Source organism: Rattus rattus, chromosome 14 (assembly GCF_011064425.1).
Source record: "Rattus rattus isolate New Zealand chromosome 14, Rrattus_CSIRO_v1, whole genome shotgun sequence".
In the NCBI taxonomy this organism is placed as follows: Eukaryota; Metazoa; Chordata; class Mammalia; order Rodentia; family Muridae; genus Rattus; species Rattus rattus.
Genome location: NC_046167.1, coordinates 66,189,768 through 66,210,003, shown reverse-complemented (window position 1 = coordinate 66,210,003; position 20,236 = coordinate 66,189,768). Strand labels below are relative to the sequence as shown.

The following is a 20,236-nucleotide window of genomic DNA, read 5'->3' as shown; positions in this document are numbered from 1 at the left end:
ATTTAGCTCAGTGGTAGAGCGCTTGCCTAGCAAGCGCAAGGCCCTGGGTTCAGTCCCCAGCTCGGGGGGGTGGGGGGGGGACGGACATAAAACACTGCCATTGTCACCTTTAACAGGTGCAGATCATTCAACGTGAGCAGAAGGCAGACCTTGCAATTTTCTCAACGGTCAACAAAGTCTGAGGAGATGTTTCGTAAACAGCATTTCAAAAGCCTGTATGACTCACTGAAAGGGAGAATTGTTTCTTTTGTGCAGTTCCCTTTCGCATACATGGCTTGACAGAGCAGAGACAAATACTTTTAAAGACCACATGGGTCATAAATAATATCAGAGACTACTCTTCCAGCTCGCTGTACAGCCAGCAAGGATTCCGATAGGATGTGGTCAAGCGTTCAGCCACCGAGCACATGGGGAGCCAGGTGATTTGTATTGTTCCTTCCAGCTTGGCCCGTGACTTATGTCAATGGAATTTTTCAAGGAAGGGTTTTTTCCAGGGTTGTTGCTCACGCTGTATCAAAGGACATGGCGTTCTTCATAAGGTGTTTTCCCTTGCCATAGAGGCATGGCAAAGAGTTTGCTTGCCAAGTACCCGCCTAAGAGCCAACTATGGGCATAGACAAAGCAGTCATAGATACACAGACGACGCGCAGTGATGGCTAGCTGGCTAGATTACAGATAATAGACAGTTGGTAGAAATTGATAGATGATAGGTTATTGATGTCATTAATGTTAATGATAGAGGATTAACGGATTACAGATGACAGGCAGATGATAGATAACTGATGACAGGTAGACAGGTAATATATAGATGACTGGGAGAAAGACAGACAGACTGATGGGTGGCAGATGATGTATTGTGTTCGTGTGTGTGCGTGTGTGTGTGTGTGTGTGTGTGTGTGTGTGTGTGTGTGTGTGTGTGTTCTTGGTTGTACTGCTCACTGCCTCCCAGAGCGTCTATCCATTCTACCTTGTGAGAAAGGCCTTCCCGGATAGAAGACCTTTACCTTGTCTTCTGTGGGATCCAAGGACAGACAAGGCCACACTCAGACACACCCACCAGACTCTGAATCCCCCTGTGAGCATTATCACCCTGCTTTGATGGTTGTAGCTTTGTAGTGAGTTCTGTAACCTGGAGCTGTGCTCCCTGACTTTGTTTTTCTTTTCTGAGAGTCTCTGCATTGTTCTAGTTGTTTGTTTATAAAGCAGCCGCATGAAGAGCATTGAGTGTTCAGATCAAGTGCCTCTCCGTTCATTTGGCCTCTCTTACCAAGAATGTGTATTTTCCGGAGTATATGCTTCACATATCTTCGTCCATTCCTCGGCCTTTTGGTCCTTTGGAAATGATTGTAAATGGAGTTTCTTTCTCAATTCCATTATATCAATCCTTGATAGGATGAAGAAATGCTGTTGACCTTTGTACATGGTTCTTGTGTGGCTTGGCCACGGTAACTGAGATGAACCTCAGAGAGAGGCGTCCTCTCCATCAATATCCACCATGGAAACAAGCATGAGCCAGTTCCAGGCACAGGGGCGAAGGAAGCTTAAAGGGGAAACTACATATACAACACTGAAGCGCTTTTAATTTAAATAGCCTTAAATACTTTAAAGAGGTTCTGCTACTTTTTCTGGAAAGGGGGTACCGAGGTCCACCTCGAAAGTCTGAACAGTCAATGTGGTAAACTAAATCTGGGTTCCACTCAGAAGTGTGTCTGCTTCCCACTGATGGAGAGCAATCAGACGCTTCATCTCAAGCGATCACAAAATACCTACATCTAGTGACAAGGATAACTGCTCCAACCCTCACTACAAGCGATGAGAAACTGGAAGAACACTCCACCAGAGCGGACGCCTCTCACGGTGGATTCCTGTTTCCCACACAGGTGACTCAAGAACTCTCCCGGGGATGTCAGGGGCTTTCCTTCTGCCCCATGGGGGCTTAATCTCTTACCGAATCCTACTCTAGTCCAAAGGTAGCAAGCTCAGCCGCTACCTTTGACATACAGAAAACTCTCATGGCTCACGGAGAGAAAAAACTAAAGGGCTTGCCAAGTTTACATCTTTCCATTTCCTCCAAGTAAGCATTATCCTCGGAGCCCCAGCCCTCGGCTGGCACAGGAGCACCAGCACAGACCTGGCACAGGCAGTGGGAGGGAGCAGTGCCCCCTATTCCACAGGGCCAACGCTGCTATGCTCTCCTATCTCCTCCTCCCCCGTCCTCCTCTCATCAGAGTCCTCTTACGCAGGGCCTCTCAGCCTCTCAGATGTGAACGTGGTCTCAGTAATAAGAAGGGAAACAGAACTCAAATTGATAAAGGTTCAGAAAAACCTCTTCAGCCATGATGAAATAGGATACAACCATTCAGGCTCCCCTTTGAAACTCAGAATGGATTGGATACCAAGCATCACAGGATAAACTTTTGCCGCTCAGCTAACTCTCATGGCTCCGCCCTCACCAACGTCCTTGGAATTCATTTTGGTATCAGGATGAGGTGGAGTGACTTCCAAGGGGGACTCGAGGACCCTGCTCTCTTCCTCTTTCGGGTTGCTGCTCTCGCCTGACCATGAGGTAGGTGGGAATGTCAACTACCTCTGCCACAGTATGCTGATGTCACCACAAGCCAACCACTGGAACCAGCAGAGCGCCTACACAATAGATCTCCTGCATCAGTTAATCGGTTAATCATCTCAGGCATTCAGCTAGTGATAGGAAGGTGACAAACAGAGCTTACATCTGAAAACCCCTCCCTGTGCTTTCACAGAAACTCCGAAACCTGTATCAGTCCATCTCACATGGACCACATGAGTAATTTAGCCTCGATTCTCATGACTAATAATTATGGAATTTGAGGTTTAAACCAACATCTGATTGGGACTGTTATCCTTCTGTGTTTTCCTACTATACTTTAAAATTTATTAAAAATTTTAACATTAAAAAAATTTTTTTTTACATTCAATATATTTTGATCGTGTTCCTTCCCCTCCTCCAAGTCCCCCCAGACACTTCCTACTTCCATCCCCCCGGGAACTTTCAAGTTCTCTAAAGCACAGTTTTGCTTATGTTTAACTCTTTGCATCACGGATAAAAGGGTAGCCGGCCAAGCAGGAAAACCAGTCAGGGGCTGGTAGAGAACTCTTTACCAAGCCACTAGGGTTAGTTTATTATTCTCTTCCCAACGTCTCTAAGCCTATCCTCAGTCTAGGTTCTACCCCTGCACTGGTGCAGTGGGAACCACAGAGCGAAAGGCGGCCATCAGAGGTCCCTGATGCAGCTTCGGGGAGTAGAGCCCGAGATAGAGGAGGCAGGGTGTGGGACCGTGTGGGGACCCAACCAAACCACAAGGAAGAGGTCAGCAGAAGTTTCCCGAGGGACAGAGACCAGAGGATGTACTGGAGATTGTTTGATGGCGGTGTTGGTGGGTCCCTGTGTGTCCCAAGGAGGAGGGTCAGTTTTGTGTGGGGGTGGGGGAGAGGTAACAAAGACACTGAAGCGAAAAACAACAGGCAGCAACTAGACAGAGGGTCATGAGGACAGTGCCAAGGGAAAGAAAGACCGAGCTGCTGGAGGCTTTATTTGCGAGAAGGGTGATGAGGTTGGGTTTGGAATCGGGTGGGAGATGGGCAGAAAGCGAGCACGCTGGAGGAGGACAGGGAAGGGAAGCAAGGAGGCCTTGGGCAGCATCAGGCCTCTCAACTTCTGAGGTATGACAGACCCCATCTTCACCGTCTGGAGTACATAAGTCGTTTTTATGTCCCGTTTCTCCTCTTCGTTACCCGTCAGGGCAGTGATGTCAGGTTTCTTAAGGTGTTACTCTTCTTACCCAGTCACCAAGATAAGAATGAATGCCCACGTCCCTGTTGGAGTGTGTCCTTTGCTGACCGCTCCTACCTCTCAATAGGAGCCAACTGGTGCCTCCACGTCTCTCCTAGAGCACCCTTCCCTCCTTCCTTTGCTGTTTTAGCTAGGGATGCTATGGTCTGGTTGAGGCACTCCATCCCTTGTTCAACCCACATGTCCTTAGCTCTGAGACATGGCCGGCTCTTCCAAGCCACTGTCAGTTCTGGCTTGGGTTGCTATATTTGCGCTCAGTGTTCGTGACATTTCACAACACAGTACATAACAGAGAAGGACTCACGGGAGGAAGGGCGTGTTTGGGCTCATGGTTGAGTTTTTATGCATCCTAGGTAAAAGAGAGGCATGGTGGTGGGAGCGGCTCAGTCTGTGGCAGCTTGCTCACAAAATGGCGGTCACGAAACTAGAACTAGGCTGCAGCCAGGAGGCTAGGCAAAGCAGATTACCCTGTTCTTAAGAAGGCTCTCTTTCTGACTCTTGTTGTCTCTGTCTCTCTTCCTCCCTCCTCTCCCTCTATTTGAGACACTGAGCACTGATCCTTTCCCATCCTCTCATTAGGAGCTATCCTCCCCCACCCCCATACAACACCCTGCACAGAGGCTCACATGTCCATTCATAAATGAGAGAGAGAGAGAGAGAGAGAGAGAGAGAGAGAGAGAGAGAGAGAGAAGCACATCCACCTTTTGGCGAACGGCTGATGAGGAAGACGGTCAAACACATCTTCCCAGCATTCCTTGCTCTGACACAGTTTAAAAGACAGAGCGGCTCTATCTACAGTGGAATGTGGGGCAGGAACAACCGTGGTGCCAGCTTATTTCCAGGTCTGGAAGTGAGTAGCCCCTTCGTTAAGATTCCCTCTGATGCCTTCTACACTATCGGACAACAGGCGCTATGAACGCCTCTTGCTCAAAAGCAGAAGTCAGATGGCTTGAACTTGCCCCAAATCTTACACCACTGGATGGCAGAGCGTGACTGAGTCTGGCTCTCCCGTGGTTGTGTCTGGGCTCTTTGACACAGCTGTGCTGTCCGGCAAGGGAAGAAGGGAGTGGAGGAGGGCAATAGCGTCCTTTCCTAATAAAGGCATCAGCTGGACCCGGGAGAGAAGAAGTGCAGGCTCTCGGCTTCGTTCCCATTACCAGCCATGTGCACACATACAAACACACACATAGGCATCCTGAACTGTCTCCCAGACCATCTGAGGGGGAAGTGGGAGGCTTTCCTTAAAGGTCACCCAACAGGCCCTGAAGAAAAGAAGGGCTTGATTGAAAAACTTGTAAGTTCCCTCTTGCCTTTTAAACACTGGAAAATCCATTTGGCTGCAAAAACTGAATAGTTAAAAAAAAAAAAAAAGATTCTGACCACCCTGAGCCAATATAGGGTAATGGAAAAGGTGGGGATATGATTGGACTCTATTTTCTTTTCACTCAGCGCATCCCGTCTTTAATCTGGAAGGCAACTAGGCCGTGCCCAACGTACCAGCTCTTTCCAGGTGAAATTATCTAGGTTATAAAAACAGGCAACAACTGTGCCCTCATTATCCTCCGTTCGTGGCTGACACGGTGTCCAAAGTAAACCAGAGGCCAGCCCTGCCCGCAAGGGAGCAAACCCGTGATTTCCACCACTTCGAAAACTGACTCTTGTCATTTTTTCCCCCTTGTCCAGAACTATCGGAAAGAACAAGTTGCAGGAGCTGTGAATGAGCCGGTTGTGATGGCTATACTCGTAAGCCTGGGGAGGCTGAGGCAGGAGGACTGCCAAAAGTTTGAGGCCAGTCTGGGCTAAACACCAAGTACCAGGCTAGCCAAGGCTTTACAAAAGAGCTGGAGAAGGTGTGGTGGTTTGAATGAAATAGCCCTCCTAGACTTTTAGGAGTGGCAGTGTGGGGGTGTGGCCTTGTTGGAGTGGGTGTGGCTTCACTGAAGGAAGTATTTTCCCTGCAGGATACTTTGAGGTTTCAGAAGTTCAAGCCAGACCCAGTGTCTATCTCTGTCTGTCTGTCTGTCGTGTCCCCCACCCCACCCCCCACCCCCGTGCCTCATGATCTGGATGTAGAACTCTCTGCTACCTTTCCAGTACTGTGCCTGCCTGTGGGCTGCGATGCTTCCCGCCATGTTGACAATGGCTTAAATCTCTGAACTGTAAGCCAGCCACAATTACATGTGGCCACAGTGTCTCTTACAGCAATAGAAACCCTAACTAAGAAGGAAAGAGTGGATTTTCATGTTTCCATTATTTTTATTGACAAATTAAAACAAAGAAAAGGGGGGGAGGAGAGAAACTGTCTGCATTCTGTCGATTATTAACTTATGACCTTCCTGAGATATTTAGCCTTCAGACCACAAGAAAAACCGATGTGGTTTCTCTTATAATCCCAGTATACCTATCCCTTTGACTCCATAGTAACTAAACCCTAAACTCCATCCTGTGAGCAAAAGACTGTGCCCACGTCTGTCTATCCTCAGCTTCCCTTGCTTGATCTACGCCTTTCCTCATATGAAAGCCAAGCATGGGGTTCGGAGGAAGAAACCATCGCCACAAGTGCAACAGCCAATGGGATGGTTTCCTGGCCGTGATGTGCACGGCTCTCCTTTCTCTGCTGTCATTTACAGCCAGAATTACCCACATTCGATGACCTAAAGCAAGGTCTGCAGAGACCCCGTTGCGGGCTCATCACTAGCTTAAGAAGTGTCGGGGGCTGGAGAGATGGCTCCGTGGTTGTGAGCACTGGCTGCTCTCCCAGAGGATCCGTCCCCAGCTCCCACGTGGCAGCTCGCAACTGTCTGTAACTCCTGGTCTGGGAAGTCCGCCGCTCTCTTCTGACCCCCTTGGGCACCAGGTGCACGTGTGGTACCCAGACGTACATGAAAGAAAAGCACTCATACATATAAATTAAAAGAAAAATTTAAAAATAAAAATAATTAAAAATAAAAAGTGCCAAAGACAAAGACTGGGAACGGAACTCAAGTCCTTGGCATAAAAAGCAACAAGTGCTTTTCACCTCACTAGCGCCTAGATACACTTTTGTCCCACGCTCTGTGTAGGAATAAGAAACAAATCTCTAACAGTAAAACACATCCAGCAGTATTTCAGGCGAGCCTGACTCTAATTGTAAATCTACAGACGCTATTGCAATCACACATGCCCAGCTTACTATTTCGGTAGATCACAGGTAATAAGGTATCAGCAGGCCAAGGAAGGTTAATGTTCTTAGGTACAAAAAGTTCCAGAAAATGGAGGAAAAATGGAGGAGTACCAAAAATATCAAGCCATTTGACTCTCTGCTTTTGAGCCCTCTGGAACAGTAAGGAAGTATGAATCTAGATGACAGAATAGTGTAATTGTTCAAACTCTTAACTCCCAAGTCACTGAAGAAGAAATGAGAAACAGTTGTACTGTTTTTAATTAGAACCTAAAATCTATTGAAACAACAATGCGTCGACATTAGCTTCTTGTAAAGATGAAATACAACCTTTGGCTGGATCTTCTCCCCAGCATTGAGGCACAAGCTTGAATTCTGCACTATGAACTGGCCCAGCTCAAACTGAATCTCATCTCCTGCCCTTGAACACCAGGCACCCTCGCAGGAAAACCTCCATCCTGGTTATCAATAACGTTGCTTCTGATCCATGTGTTCTAAGGAGGGGAAGGGTCAGAAACATGGAAAACAGAGAAGCCATCTCTGCTGATGGTCAGGCTCAGAATGCAAGTGAGACCAAAGGAAGATGGTCGCCAGGGATGGCAGGACATCTTCCTCCCTTTCTGTAAAGAAACACATACTGGCTAGAAGAAGGAGTAACATCAGGATGATTCCTAATCCCTCTAAAACTCAGGGTCTTCCCTAGACCCACACCTCTACCCCGCCCCCTTTACTGGATTGTAGTTTCCTCTCAAGCCTGGTTTCCCAATCTTGCATCACACTCTTGTTTACTGTGTTTGGTGTTTGTTTTGCAGCTCTCTTTGACAGATTGTAACAGCGGTTCTCAACCTTCCTAACGCTGCAACCCTTTAATACAGTTTTTCATGTTACGGTGACCCCCCCACCTCCCACACATACACAAACACCAACGATACAAATATTATTTGCTGCTACTTCATAACTGAAATTTTGCTTCTGTTATGAATCGCCTGATATACAGGGTATCTGATAGGCAACCCCTGTGGGGGGTCATGACCCACAGGTTTATAAACTCCCAAGAGCAAAGATCTTTATTGGGTTTTGTTTCTATGACGGAGAATTCCTGGCACCTGAGAACAGTTCTGGGACGCAGGTGCTACCTGACAGACGAATGCTAGGTAAATAAATGGCACCATTCTTTGCTGTCTTTCGGTCCTATGGCATCCCATCCTTCTATTTCCTGTCTTGATATACTAACCAACCATCCTTTTAGGAAACTAGTAACAAAGGGGACAGACATTGTTAACAAACATCACTAAAAGGGGCAAGTTCATCCCTGGACGTCCGTGTCATTGCTGTTGCTGTTACGAATACAGAGGAGGAGTTACTCAGCTTTAGAAGTAAAATAGAAGATCTGAAAGAAAATTCAGTGCGTCATTTCCTGATATTTTTCATCACTCAGAACACTCGGGAGAACTTCTTAGAGATCATGGTTAACACAGGACATACTGAATGTTTTGTTTCGATCCCGAACTGGAACCTTCAGAACAGAAGGGCTCTGCTTACTCAATAGTTTCATCTCTCTGGATGGGGTGGGTCATCCAGAACCCGGGAGACTGAGGAAGAGGATCTAAGTTCAAGTCCAGCCTGGGCTACATGGCAAGATAAAAGCAAGCTGGAGCTACATGTATGCATGGGCACACCTGTCTCGAAAGCCCAAGGGTCAGGGTATAGAACTCTCCTAGCACGCATTAGACCTTGGTGCCATGCCAAATGTGCGTTTGCTTTCCAGAGTAGGGTCAGACTATGGTGAACTCGGTATGCCACGGAAAGGTATCCTCTAACTTTCATGATTTTTCCCTTTATAACTTCCCATGATAACAAACATTGAGGAGAACTTACAGGTGTACAAAAGATACACTGGCACTCTTGGAGTATGGTCATCTTGTCCAGAGACTGTTCACATAGGCAGAGCTTGCAAGTGACGAGCGGAGCGGGGATCAGGTCTCCAGAGGGTGGGTTTTCCGCAGTCATGGTCAGACACTGGAGCCCATCAACAGAATCCATCAGCCTGTCGGCAGCCTCCTCTATCCCTACAGAAAACAAAAACAAAAACAAAGTAAGGAATGATGTCACGGTCAATATAACTAATGGTAGACACTTGTATCTGGGGGTCTGGTTGAGCAAATCCTCCCGTCCATAATTTCTAAAAGTCCAGTTGAGCGTTTCTGAGAACTGTGGGATGGAGTACGCCTGATCTTGGCAAGGTCTTCCCGGAGCCCTGAAATTTAAGCTGACCTCACCTCACTGTCCCGATTCCTATCAGATAAGCTAGCTGTGGGAGCGAAAAGATCACTAGACAGGGAGGAGAGGGGATGGGGAGATATTGGTCAAGTGCACAATTCCAGGTGGACGGGATGAGTGAGCTTTGGAAAACAATAGTACCGCACAGTGACTCCAGCTAATAACGATAGCAGTGTTACGTGCTTGGCAACTGCCGAGAGCAGATTTTAAGTGAATCTCACTGGGAAGACAGAAAGAAGCATGGGAGGTGAAGGTTACATTAAGTCTTGATTTCCTCATTTCGTGTATGCATGCTACCTTAAAACGTCACATTGTGTGCCGTTGATTGTGCCTTGTAGAACTGGCAGAAAAGATAGGAAATTAGTACTGTAAACAAGCATTCCATTTGGGCGGGAGAAGTAGTGGTTTGAATGAGGAATGTCCCCCATAGACTCTTGTATTTGGACACCTGGTCACCAGTTGGTGGCGCTGTTTGAGGTTATGAAACCTTGCTGGCAAAGTATGAGCTTTGAGAGTTTAAAGCTTTGCACACTTGTAGTTTACTCTGTTTCCTGGGGTGCCAAGGAAATGTGAGTGGCCAGCTCCCAGTGCTGGCTACCTGCAGTCATGCCACCCTCGCCATCATGGACTATAGCCCTCTGAAACCATTAGCCAAAATAAACTCTCCCCCTTAAGGTGTTTCTGGTCACGGTACTTTACCACAGTCATGGGAAGGTAATCAATATAGTACATCACTACAATCGCTATGGTCAGTGCAGCTTGCTCAGAAAATACTTACAAAGGATGTCTCTCAAAAGAAAGTTCAAGAACTACCAGATGGGATGGGCTGTCGCTCAGTGGTACAGCACGCATACCATCAATGTATTTTCTTATTATCATGAACCAGTCATTATTTACTATATATAATTGTGTACACTGTTCGTCACTGGTTTGTTTATACCAGGGTCACACAAATGTGGGTGATGTGTTAAGTTACAACATTATGACAGCTATAGATGTCACTGTGGGATGGGAAGTTTTCAACTACATTAATATCCCGTGGGACCATCACCATATGCATGGTTCCTCGTTGATGGGAGCATGAGGATGAGCATCACAGGGACTTATACGGAGACACAAGAACACTGAAGCAAAAATGAAAGAAAACCTTGGAGGTGACAGAAAAGGGGGAAGCCAATGAGATCATTGCTCCCTAATCAGAACGTGCCAGCACTTCCTAACCTGAATAACCTGACAAGTAGTAACAGGTGACCTGGTCAAAATAAGTTAAGGGGAAGCTAACCAATGATTAGTTTCCAATATGGAAGGCATGCTATTCCTGGGCAAAGGCCAGTAAAATTCAAGACTCGGTGTGCTCATTCTACTAATGATTAAAGAGCTATCACCCAAGGGCAAACTCAAATCAAATTAATGCACACATCAAGCTTGAGACCTTGAGATTTCAGACTCCTCATTAGGGCCACGAAAGAGCTAAAAAAATAAGTATGTAGATAGATAGATAGATAGATAGATAGATAGATAGATAGATAGATAGATAGATAGATATTTAGATGATAGATAGATTGATCAACCTCAAACAAGAAATTCTTCTACCATGAGTTCATTGGAAATTGAGTTTTTAAAGCACTAAGCAGGGAAAGCCTCTAATAGTCCTCTGGTGGGGTCCCCACAGTAGAGAGACTATGAATGCCTACAGAGCTTGCTAGTGTGTCTTTATCTAAAGATTCACATGCTCTACCACAAGAAACTACTGGCAGGACCTCAGCCTCCCACCCTAACTACCTAGCAAGTCACATGAAGCTTGGAGGGAGGACCCACAAGAGAACTGAGGACGTTCTGTCCCGGTTCATTCTTTGCCAGTTTGACACAGGCTACTTTCATTTGAGAAGGTGGACCTCAATTTAGAAAATGCCCCCACCAGACTGGCCTGTGGGAAGTCTTACAGGACACCTTCTTGATTAATGATTGGTGTGGGAGGTCCCAGCCCACTGTGGGTGGAGCCATCCCTGGGCTGATGGTTCTGGCTTCTATAAGAAACCAGGTTGAACAAGCCATGGGGAGCAAACCAGTGAGCAGCACTCCTCCATGGCCCCTGCATCAGCTCTTGCCTCCAGGTTTGTGCCCTGTTTGAGTTCCTGCCCTAACTTCCCTCAGTGATGGTGTGACCTGGGGATTGCAAAGTGAAATAAACTTGTTCCCCTTTGGGTTGGTTTCAGTTGTGTTTATTAATAGATACCCTGACTAAGACACCCTCCCAAGCCCTCCCATCCCTCTCGTGAGCCACTCCTTCGTAGGCCACAGGCAATTCACCACCTCTCACTTTCAGGCTTCAAGAAAGGCCTGAGAGACAGAGAGAGAGAGAGAGAGAGAGAGAGAGAGAGAGAGAGCAGTCAGCCCCGCTGGCTTGTGCAGCTTGCTTGTTCTTTCTCATACCCCACACCCCCGATCTAAGATAAGGAAGCGACTTGATTTATCCACCCTACCACTGGCAAGGTAATAATTATGATTGCTTTTACAGTTATTCCGAATGTAACTGCGCCTCTTGCTGGGTGTCCAGGATCCCCTGGGAAGGAATTTTGGCAGAGTCCAAGGGCAGGTTGGAAAGAAGAGAATTCTGGCAGCTGCCTTCAGGTTTCAGCTTTCAGAGGCTTGCGGCAGGTTTCACTTGTTTACATACACCTAGCTCTAAGGCCAGATCACGTGAGCAAGGAAAGCCGTTCAGACTGCTCTGTTTTGTACAAAGTTACCAGGCACGGAGAACCTTCTATCTGTTCCAAGGGCCTCTTGCACCACGAAGGGTTTGTTATGAGGAGCAAATGCTACCTGATAGGAGAGGGGAGGAGAGTCGCGTCCCTTCTGTGTTTTCGTTAGGCTTGCCAGAGAAAGGAATCGTGAGAAGCTGTGCTGGACACACGGGATGCAGGAGGAATTTTCATATTCTGCTGGAGGCCTAAAAAAGCAATCTGCTCCCGAAACTCTGAGGGCGGTGAGAGCCAACAGTCAGGGTATTTTTAAATTAGGTAGCTTGGTTGACAATCCAGAATCAAGGCAGTTACCGTGCATGCATGAGTGAGTGTGTGTGTGTGTGAGTGTGTGAGTGTGTGTGAGTGTGTGTGTGTGTGTGTGTGTGTGTATGGCAGAGTAAGTGCGTTTAAGTGTGTGTGTGTGTAGTGTGCATGAGTATGAGTATTTGTGTATGTATGTGTATGTACACATATGTGAGTATATATATATGTATATATATATGCATGTGTGTGTGCATGGCAGAGTATGTGCGTATAAGTGTGTATGAGTATGTGTTGTGTATGTATATATAAGTATTTGTGTATGTATGTGTATGTGCATATATGTGAGTGTGTGTGTGTGTGTGTGTGTGTGTGTGTGTGTGTGTGTATACAAGATAATCTAATTGGAAGGAAAAGCAGTTGTTTAGGGTACGAATAGAGTTATCTGGGAATCTCTCTACATTGTCTCAGCTCCTTGCAAAACTTTTGGAGAAACGGTCCAAGCACCATTACAAAGACTGAGCAAAGGACAACACCTGCCAAGTGAATCAGGGGACATCACTGCCGAACCAACCATCAGGAAGAGTCCAGCTCGCCTGTGCTAAGGTCTTAATTCCCAGCCACGCTGCAGTGACCCAAGGACAAGGAGCAAACACAAGAGGAGTCACATGAATGCTTTCAAAATGTCGACGTGACCTTGAAAGACACTGAGCTATCTTAGGAAGGGGACTGGATGCATAGCTACAGGGGGGAGCGTCCAAGGGAAGGAAGGCTTTGGGAAGGGCAGGCCTTGGGGTGGCACAGCTCTAACACCAGTTTGTGTGCTGGGGGGTCTCAGGCTGTGTCTGTTCTAGAACCAGTAGAATGGGGAACAGGATTCCGAAGTTCTCACCATACTGGCTAAGCACAAGAGTGAAAATCCGTGTGGTTGTCCCTTGGTGTTCACAAGGCTTTCGTTCAGAACACCTTCCCTTCAAATGTTCATGTCCCTTATGCAAAATGGCACATAATTGCTCATAACCAATGCAGATCCTCCTGAAGGCCCTAAATAGTAACCAGCACATTTTAAAGGCCGTGTGAATAATTATAATTAAAATTATATGGTATTGTTTAGGAAATAATGACAAGAAAGTGCTGCATAAGCTTAGCACACATATAACTATTTTTCTGAGGGTTGTTTTTCTTTTTCTGTTGTTATTTACATTTATTTCTCAAGAGAGGGAGACGCGTGGCCATGCCACAGTGCACAGTATGGAGGTGAGAAGGCAACTTGCAGAAGCTCGTTTTCTCCTCCCACCATGAGGGTCCCAGAGATCAAACTCAGGTTGCAGGCTTGGTGGCAGCAGGAGGTTTTACCAGCCGGGCCACTTGGCTGGCCCTTTGTGAACACCTTTTGAAAATTGTTTTATTTTCCCATTATTATGGGTGCGTTTGTCAAGTGTGGAAAGGAACCAGAAGAAGCCATCAGATCCCCTGGGGCTCAGGTTACAGGTGGGTGGCCGGACACAGAAGCTGGGAACCAAACTCTGGTCCTCGGCAAGAGCAGTGGCTGCTCCTAACTCGCAAGCCAACTTTTTCCTGCCCCACTTTTGGAATACCTTTAATCCACTGGCAAATCCACAGATTTGGAACCTGAAGGTACAAAAATTGACTGTACTGTGTTGACCTTTGCACCGCAGCCCAGTGGAGTAGTTTATTTTAGCCCATGTTTTTATCGCTGACTTAAATGGTGCTGGTTAAAGCTAGCGCAAGGCTGCCGTTAGGCGGTCGCCAAAGCTGTAGTCTGAACGGGGTCTGGAGGAAGACGGGCGAGTTCACTGGGAGCGGGGCTAGAGCAAGGACAAGGGCAGAAGGTGCTAATGGAGGCAAGGCTCCTGGCAGCACTCCACACTAACCAGCGCGCTTCTCTTTCCTACTTGGCTCTCTGACCGGTGTTCTGATCATTCAGGGACAGGATGAACCAGTGCATATCAGTAACATCACCAACAGTTCTCCTGCATGCCCCGAGACAGCAAGAATGGATCGAGGGCAGACTCACCAGTATCCAGAGAAACACAACTTCCAAAGCATAGTTCATATCTATGTGACTGCCTCTCCAGGGAAGAGCACTCGAGGCCAGGGAGTACAAACAAGGTGTCTCTCATAATGGACTTGATAACAGAGACAGGGGATCCTCCCTGGGCATCGCAAGTCCAAGAAACATTTAGCTCTTAGGTGTGAGGGGCGTTAGGACCCAGCCCCCAGCCCTGAGGCAGTAGTGCTGAGAAATGTGGCTTGGGAAGGACTTCTCCCCTCTCTGTAATCTCACAGTTTCATCCAGAGAAATCGAGCGACAAAGACCAGGCAGCTAAGTCTGCAATTCTTTGCTCTTAAAACCTTCATAACGGCAGTTGGAGGACAGGAATAAGATCGCAACTTTGTAGCTTGAAGACCTCGGTCTTCTGGGAACGGAACTGATAGGTAAACTCAGTCATGCGCTGATTAACGACTGGGGAGATCCGGTCACTGCTTGAGCACCTAGTACAGGACACAAACCTAGAGGCTGTGGGTGGGCCACTTGACCTGGCCTTTTGCTGTAATAAGGGACATGGTAAAGACAAAATGAGAGAAGCTACTACCTGTGAGACCTGTGCCAGGCAAGGGTTGATGCATCACAACGGATGCTTTTTTAAATACGCAGTGGAGTCAACTCCAAAGAACAATAAAAATGTATAGCATGAATCAGTGTCGTTGTGTATTATCATGGACAACTATCTCATGTTGTATGTAACTGTGTGGTTGTACTGCTGGGCAATGGACATTGCGGTGCCCTCTTCTACACCGGAACTGTCACAACACATACCCAGTTTATTGTGGTCCTCAGTAGGCGATAGCAATGTGCTCACTTCAGTTTTGGTCGATTGGATCGCCATGGAGTGCACAGCAGGTAGGCGATGAATGGGAATGCCATTATCCGGTGTGTAACTCTGTCCCTGCCACCTTTTTGGTGGGTGGAAAGGAGGGGAGAGCATGAGGAAGGAGGGATGGGAGCATTTTTCAGGAGGGAGCAGTGTCCCACGTAGCCCAGGGTGGCCCTGAGCTCCACCATTCTCCCACCTCTACTTCTTGAGGCCAAGGATTACAGGCAAGCACCACCATGCCTGGTCCTGTATGGTGCTGGGGACTGAGTCTAGGATTCACGCACACTAGTCAAGCACTCTGCTGAGAGAACTACGTCCCCAGTCCCAGGAGGGGCGTCTTAAGCGTCAGTAAGGACTATTTCCTGAAGATTATGTTTACTGTTTCAAACTCACGAGTGAATAAGGCCCAGGAAACTGTTTTAATGAGACCCAACTTTAAAATGTTTTCTTTTTTCTTTTCTTTTCTTTTCATGGATGTTTTCTTTATCTACATTTCAAATGTTTCAAAATGTTTTCTATACAATGGAAGAGATAATGTGAACATGACTGTATGTATGTATGTGTGTATATGTGTATATATGTGTGTGTGTGTATATATATATAGTGTCTAGTTTTATCCTTACAAAATGCTGTTCCCTATTCTCTCTACCTATATCTATATCTATATCTATATCTATATCTATATGTTTCTTGTCTTTGTTCCATGTTTCCTTATACGGCAGGGTGAGGTCCACGAATTAGAAACCCCTCCCAGCTTGCCTAATAGTACAAACTTATCGAAGAAGGTGAGAGCGGGGCACGTGACCCACAGCTCGCTCTCCTCGGTGCTATGATTTTACATTCGCCACAGCAGCTCCCTCCTCACCGCCGCCATGTCCTGCCCACCCCTTTCTTTAACCGTTGGTTCTCTCGCCTCCCACAGTTATTCATCTGACCCCACTGAATAATTTTCTTCCCCTTGCCTGGCACAGCAACAAAGTCCCAGAGTAGGAAGGAACGCCTCTGACAGGCAGGTTGGACAGTAATGTAATTAGCAGACAGAGGAGATGTGGTGTCTCAGAGAGCCCTACAGAACAAGACCTGGGTTGACTTCTAGGGTCAGGACATTACCAGGAAACCACAGTCACCAAAGTATGAACATCTAAACCAAGAAAGCTTTTCTCCAAATGAATAAAAGCATATGTAAACATTACCCCCTTCTGTAAAAGTTTTAAGCTTCCACAGAGATTTTAATTAGAAACAAACTTTCATGAGGCCAGTGTGGAAGTGGAGTTGCTAACCTCCTGCACTGAAGAAGGTGCAGGGCATATATTCCTGCTTGCCTCTCCCAGGTAATCGTGTGACCAGAATCCCTACTGCAGGACAGAAAGCCAAACCGCCATCAGCCAAATTCCGTACCTGTTAGGAGATGGGATACTGAGGTGATAACCCAGCCCCTGGGTAGAGAAGGAAGCTGGTTGAGGAGCTTCTCAGCAGATGATGTCACACAAGGCAGGAAAACTTGTGGATATATGGTTTCAGCCACAATCCCATGAAAGAGAGGACTGGAGAGACAGCTCAGCAGTTACCAATCCTTACTGACCCTGGTTCGGTTCCCAAAACCCACAACATGGATCCCTGCACCCATGGTCGGTGACTCACAACCATCTGTAATTTCGGCTTCAGGGGATCTGATACTCCCTGCTTCTATGAGCACCTGCACATACGTGATGCACCTAAACTCACATAGGCACATGCCATGCAATAGATCGTGGATTTTAATAAGAAGAAAGGAAAAATAATCTGTTCACCCCATGGTGGAGAAGTACCGGTCGCTTTTACTCTCCAAATTGTAGAGGTTTCTGTTTTGCTTTTAAGACTTTTTTAAAAAAATATGAATGGTTGTTTTGCCTGCATGAATGTGTTTGTTCCACATGAGTGACTGATGTTCTCGGAGGCCAGAAGAAGGCAGCAGATCCCCCCTCAAACCTGAGTTACAGTCAGACATGAGCTGCTATGTGCATGCTGGGAGCCAAACCTGGGTCCTACTCCTCTTCACTACTGAGCCATCCTGCCAGTTTCCAGGGTTCCTGTGCTTAATGACTACTGCAGAGCGACACAATGTGACCAGCTAATGGCAAATTTAAATGAAGAAATAAACGTTAGTATAGAACTAACATCCCACTGAAAGAGGGAGGTAAGTTAAATCATTTAAGGCTGGTGAGATGGCTTAGCTGGGAAAGGTGTTTATCACCAAGTCTGACGACTCAGGTTTGATCCCCGGGAACCCACAAGGTGAAAGGTCCTGACAACTGCCCTTTGACCTCCACACGCACAATCAACCCATCAATATAATGCATTTAAAAAACAAAACAAAACAAAACATTTAACGTAAATGTTCGAGGCGGAGGGTGTAGGTCAGGGGTAGAGAGCCAAATTATCATGGTCTGAGATCTTGGGTTTAAACTTCTGCACTGCAAAAAGCAGACAGAGCAAGATTATCAGAGTCAGGTGCGGTCACGGCCCTCTCACCTACGCAAGACTCAGATGATATCAGGAAAACAGTATCGAAAATCAAGTCTCAAAAAGCACACGATTGAAATGAGGAACATCCCAATAGTTTTTTTGTATTCCGGTAAAACGACATAAATTAAAAGTTGCCACCTACTAGAATTCACTTCCAAGACAACAACAACTTCAGGACAGAGGCCACTAGTTTACCCGGCTTTGTGTCCTCAGCCTCTAGCGCCTTGGAAAGAGTCATTCAACAATAGACAAATTTTATGACTATATGTTAAAGGCCCGAGTCCCATTCACACTCACCCCTAATAAATAAAAAACAAAGGGCATTGGAACTTAGTATAACTAGGGAGCGTCTACAAGTTAAGGCAGGAGTCTCTGTCTACAGACGGAGGGGCAGTGGCATCAGATAACCACTCCTGGAAGTGTCAAGCTTGACTCTGCACGGCAGCCTGGTCCCTTTCCCACATCCAGGAAAATCAGTTACACAAGGTAGGGTTAGTCCCCAGAACGGTTTGGACTTTGCTCTTACACCGTCCTCTGGTGGGCAGACGATTCCTGACAGCTGCCTCAACCGGTGATAGGAAATTCCAAGAATCCCACCTAAGGGGAGTTCGACGCCATGCCAAAGCCAGAGGGAACGCAGAAGGCTGGACCAGCATAAACTTCAGAGAAACAATTCCCAGTGTGTCTAAATGCTCCCAGGTTCCTGAAATAGTGAAACAATTTTTCCAGAAAGAAATTTCAAATACACATTTTTTTTTTTTTTTGGTCCTGATTAAAAGTATTCACACTGTCGAAAACAAAAATGTTTTCCAGGAAGCTAAATCATCTTGCTGGGTAGATAAAATAAAGTGGTTTTTTTTTTTTCCTTTCTTTCTTGAGAGAGCATACTATTCATTTTGCTTGTGACAATTCGCCCGCCCCAAAAAATAAAGGGTTCATAATCTGTGATCCCAAAACTGATTATTTTTAAAAGAAGGCATGTCTTACACTGACCTAGTTTAGAAATCTGGATGCCTTTGAAAACTGCCAGTGAGCTGAGACCATTCATGAGAACGGGGCTTTTGAACGCTGAGAATATTCTTCAGGGCTCGGCACAAAGCTATTTGGCATCGATGTCTGTAAATATTTGGAAAACCCTGGGTAAATGGTCGGTGTTTGACCACACTCAAGCCTGCCTTCCAGCAGGCTGAAGTTATCTAGGGTGATGATGGCCTGGGGGGGTGGGGGTGAGGGGATTTAGGTTAAGTTTTCTCTTACTGTTTATTTTCAATAAAAATGCGAGCATTTGGAGTCTGTTACTTGACATCTTTCTCCCGTTCGCTGCACATGTTAATCTTGCTCTTCTTCTCTCTGATGAGTGAAGGCACTTAGAAGGTACTTTGGGGACAGAACTAACTCATTCTCTGTCTCTGTCTGTATGTCTGTCTGTCTCTCCCCGTCCCCTTCCCTCCCTCCCTCCCCCACTTCCAACTTGAAGCCCACTCAAAAGCAGAAACTACCCAAGGGCAGGAGATGGAGGAACTGGTAGCCTTGGCTTTCAGTACACAGCTATTTCCCCATGGCTGTATGGGTCCGCTTGGGATTTCTTTCCTTTTTTTTTTTTTTTTTTTTTTTTTTTTTCCTTTTTTTTTTTTTCAAGGTAGTTTCAGAAACACTTAAGGGTCTGAGGTCCATGAGGAAAAGGAGTGAGGTTTGCAAGATCCGTAAGGACGAGGGAGCCAGCGAGCGAGGAATCAGATCAGAGCCGAATGGAAGCAGAGAGCAAGGGACTCGCTCACCTCAGCCAGGGAAAGCTGAGGCAGAGACTTCAACTGCCCAGCAGCCCAGTGAAGACTGGCTGGGCTCCTTTTGCCTCGTACCCACACCCTAAAATCTGAGTCATCTCAGAGTTCATTTATTTTGCTTCTGGGCAGAGACACCCCCTCATCCGCTGCTTCAGAAATGCTGAGGACATAATCCTTCAGGCCATAGCTCCGGTGTTAAAACCAACGACCAGAAGTGCCTAACCAGAACCCCCCCGCAATGGTCGCATTAAGAGTTCTAGAGTTATAGCTCAGGGGTTTTGATAAGGTACCTGGGGCTGAAAGCACGGAAAAGGGGGATAGCCAGTGGAAACACACAGAGAACTGTCTTCTGAGAAATCGGTGTGTAAAGGGGGTGTGTGTGAAATTGACAGCAGAACGCCTGAAAAGGGGGCCTGGGAGGAACTAGCCAAGATACCTTTTCTCTGTGAAAACACGATCAGTTTCATTCTGACATCAACTTGAAAACAGGGCAGAGCCTGTCTCTGTCTCTCTCTCTCTCTCTCTCTCTCTCTCTCTCTCTCTCTCTCTCTCTCTCTCTCTCTCTCTCTCTCTCTCTCTTATCAGCAATTACCTGATAAAAATAATCACCATAACGTACAGCCCAGACGCCACAGTTAACGTAACGCATTATTCATAGCTTTGTGTGACAACCTATTACTGTGCATTTCCAAGTAACAGAAGGTAGACAGCCAACTGTCAGTCTCTCCTCCTCTCCTCGAGACACGCCACAGGACTGGCCCACTATGTAATTT

General features: G+C 46.6%; 1 protein-coding gene across 2 annotated transcripts in view; it reads right to left on the bottom strand.

Annotated features, from left to right (window-relative positions):
• The window catches only part of Rnf144b (ring finger protein 144B), a 53,538-nt gene that overhangs the window by 32,154 nt on the left and 1,148 nt on the right, over positions 1-20,236 (bottom strand). For both annotated transcript variants that reach the window (XM_032884569.1, XM_032884567.1), the window contains one exon: positions 8,868-9,058. In XM_032884569.1, coding sequence (XP_032740460.1) covers positions 8,868-9,032 — 165 coding nt within the window. In that variant the 5' untranslated portion in view covers positions 9,033-9,058. The remainder of the gene's footprint in view (positions 1-8,867; positions 9,059-20,236) is intronic.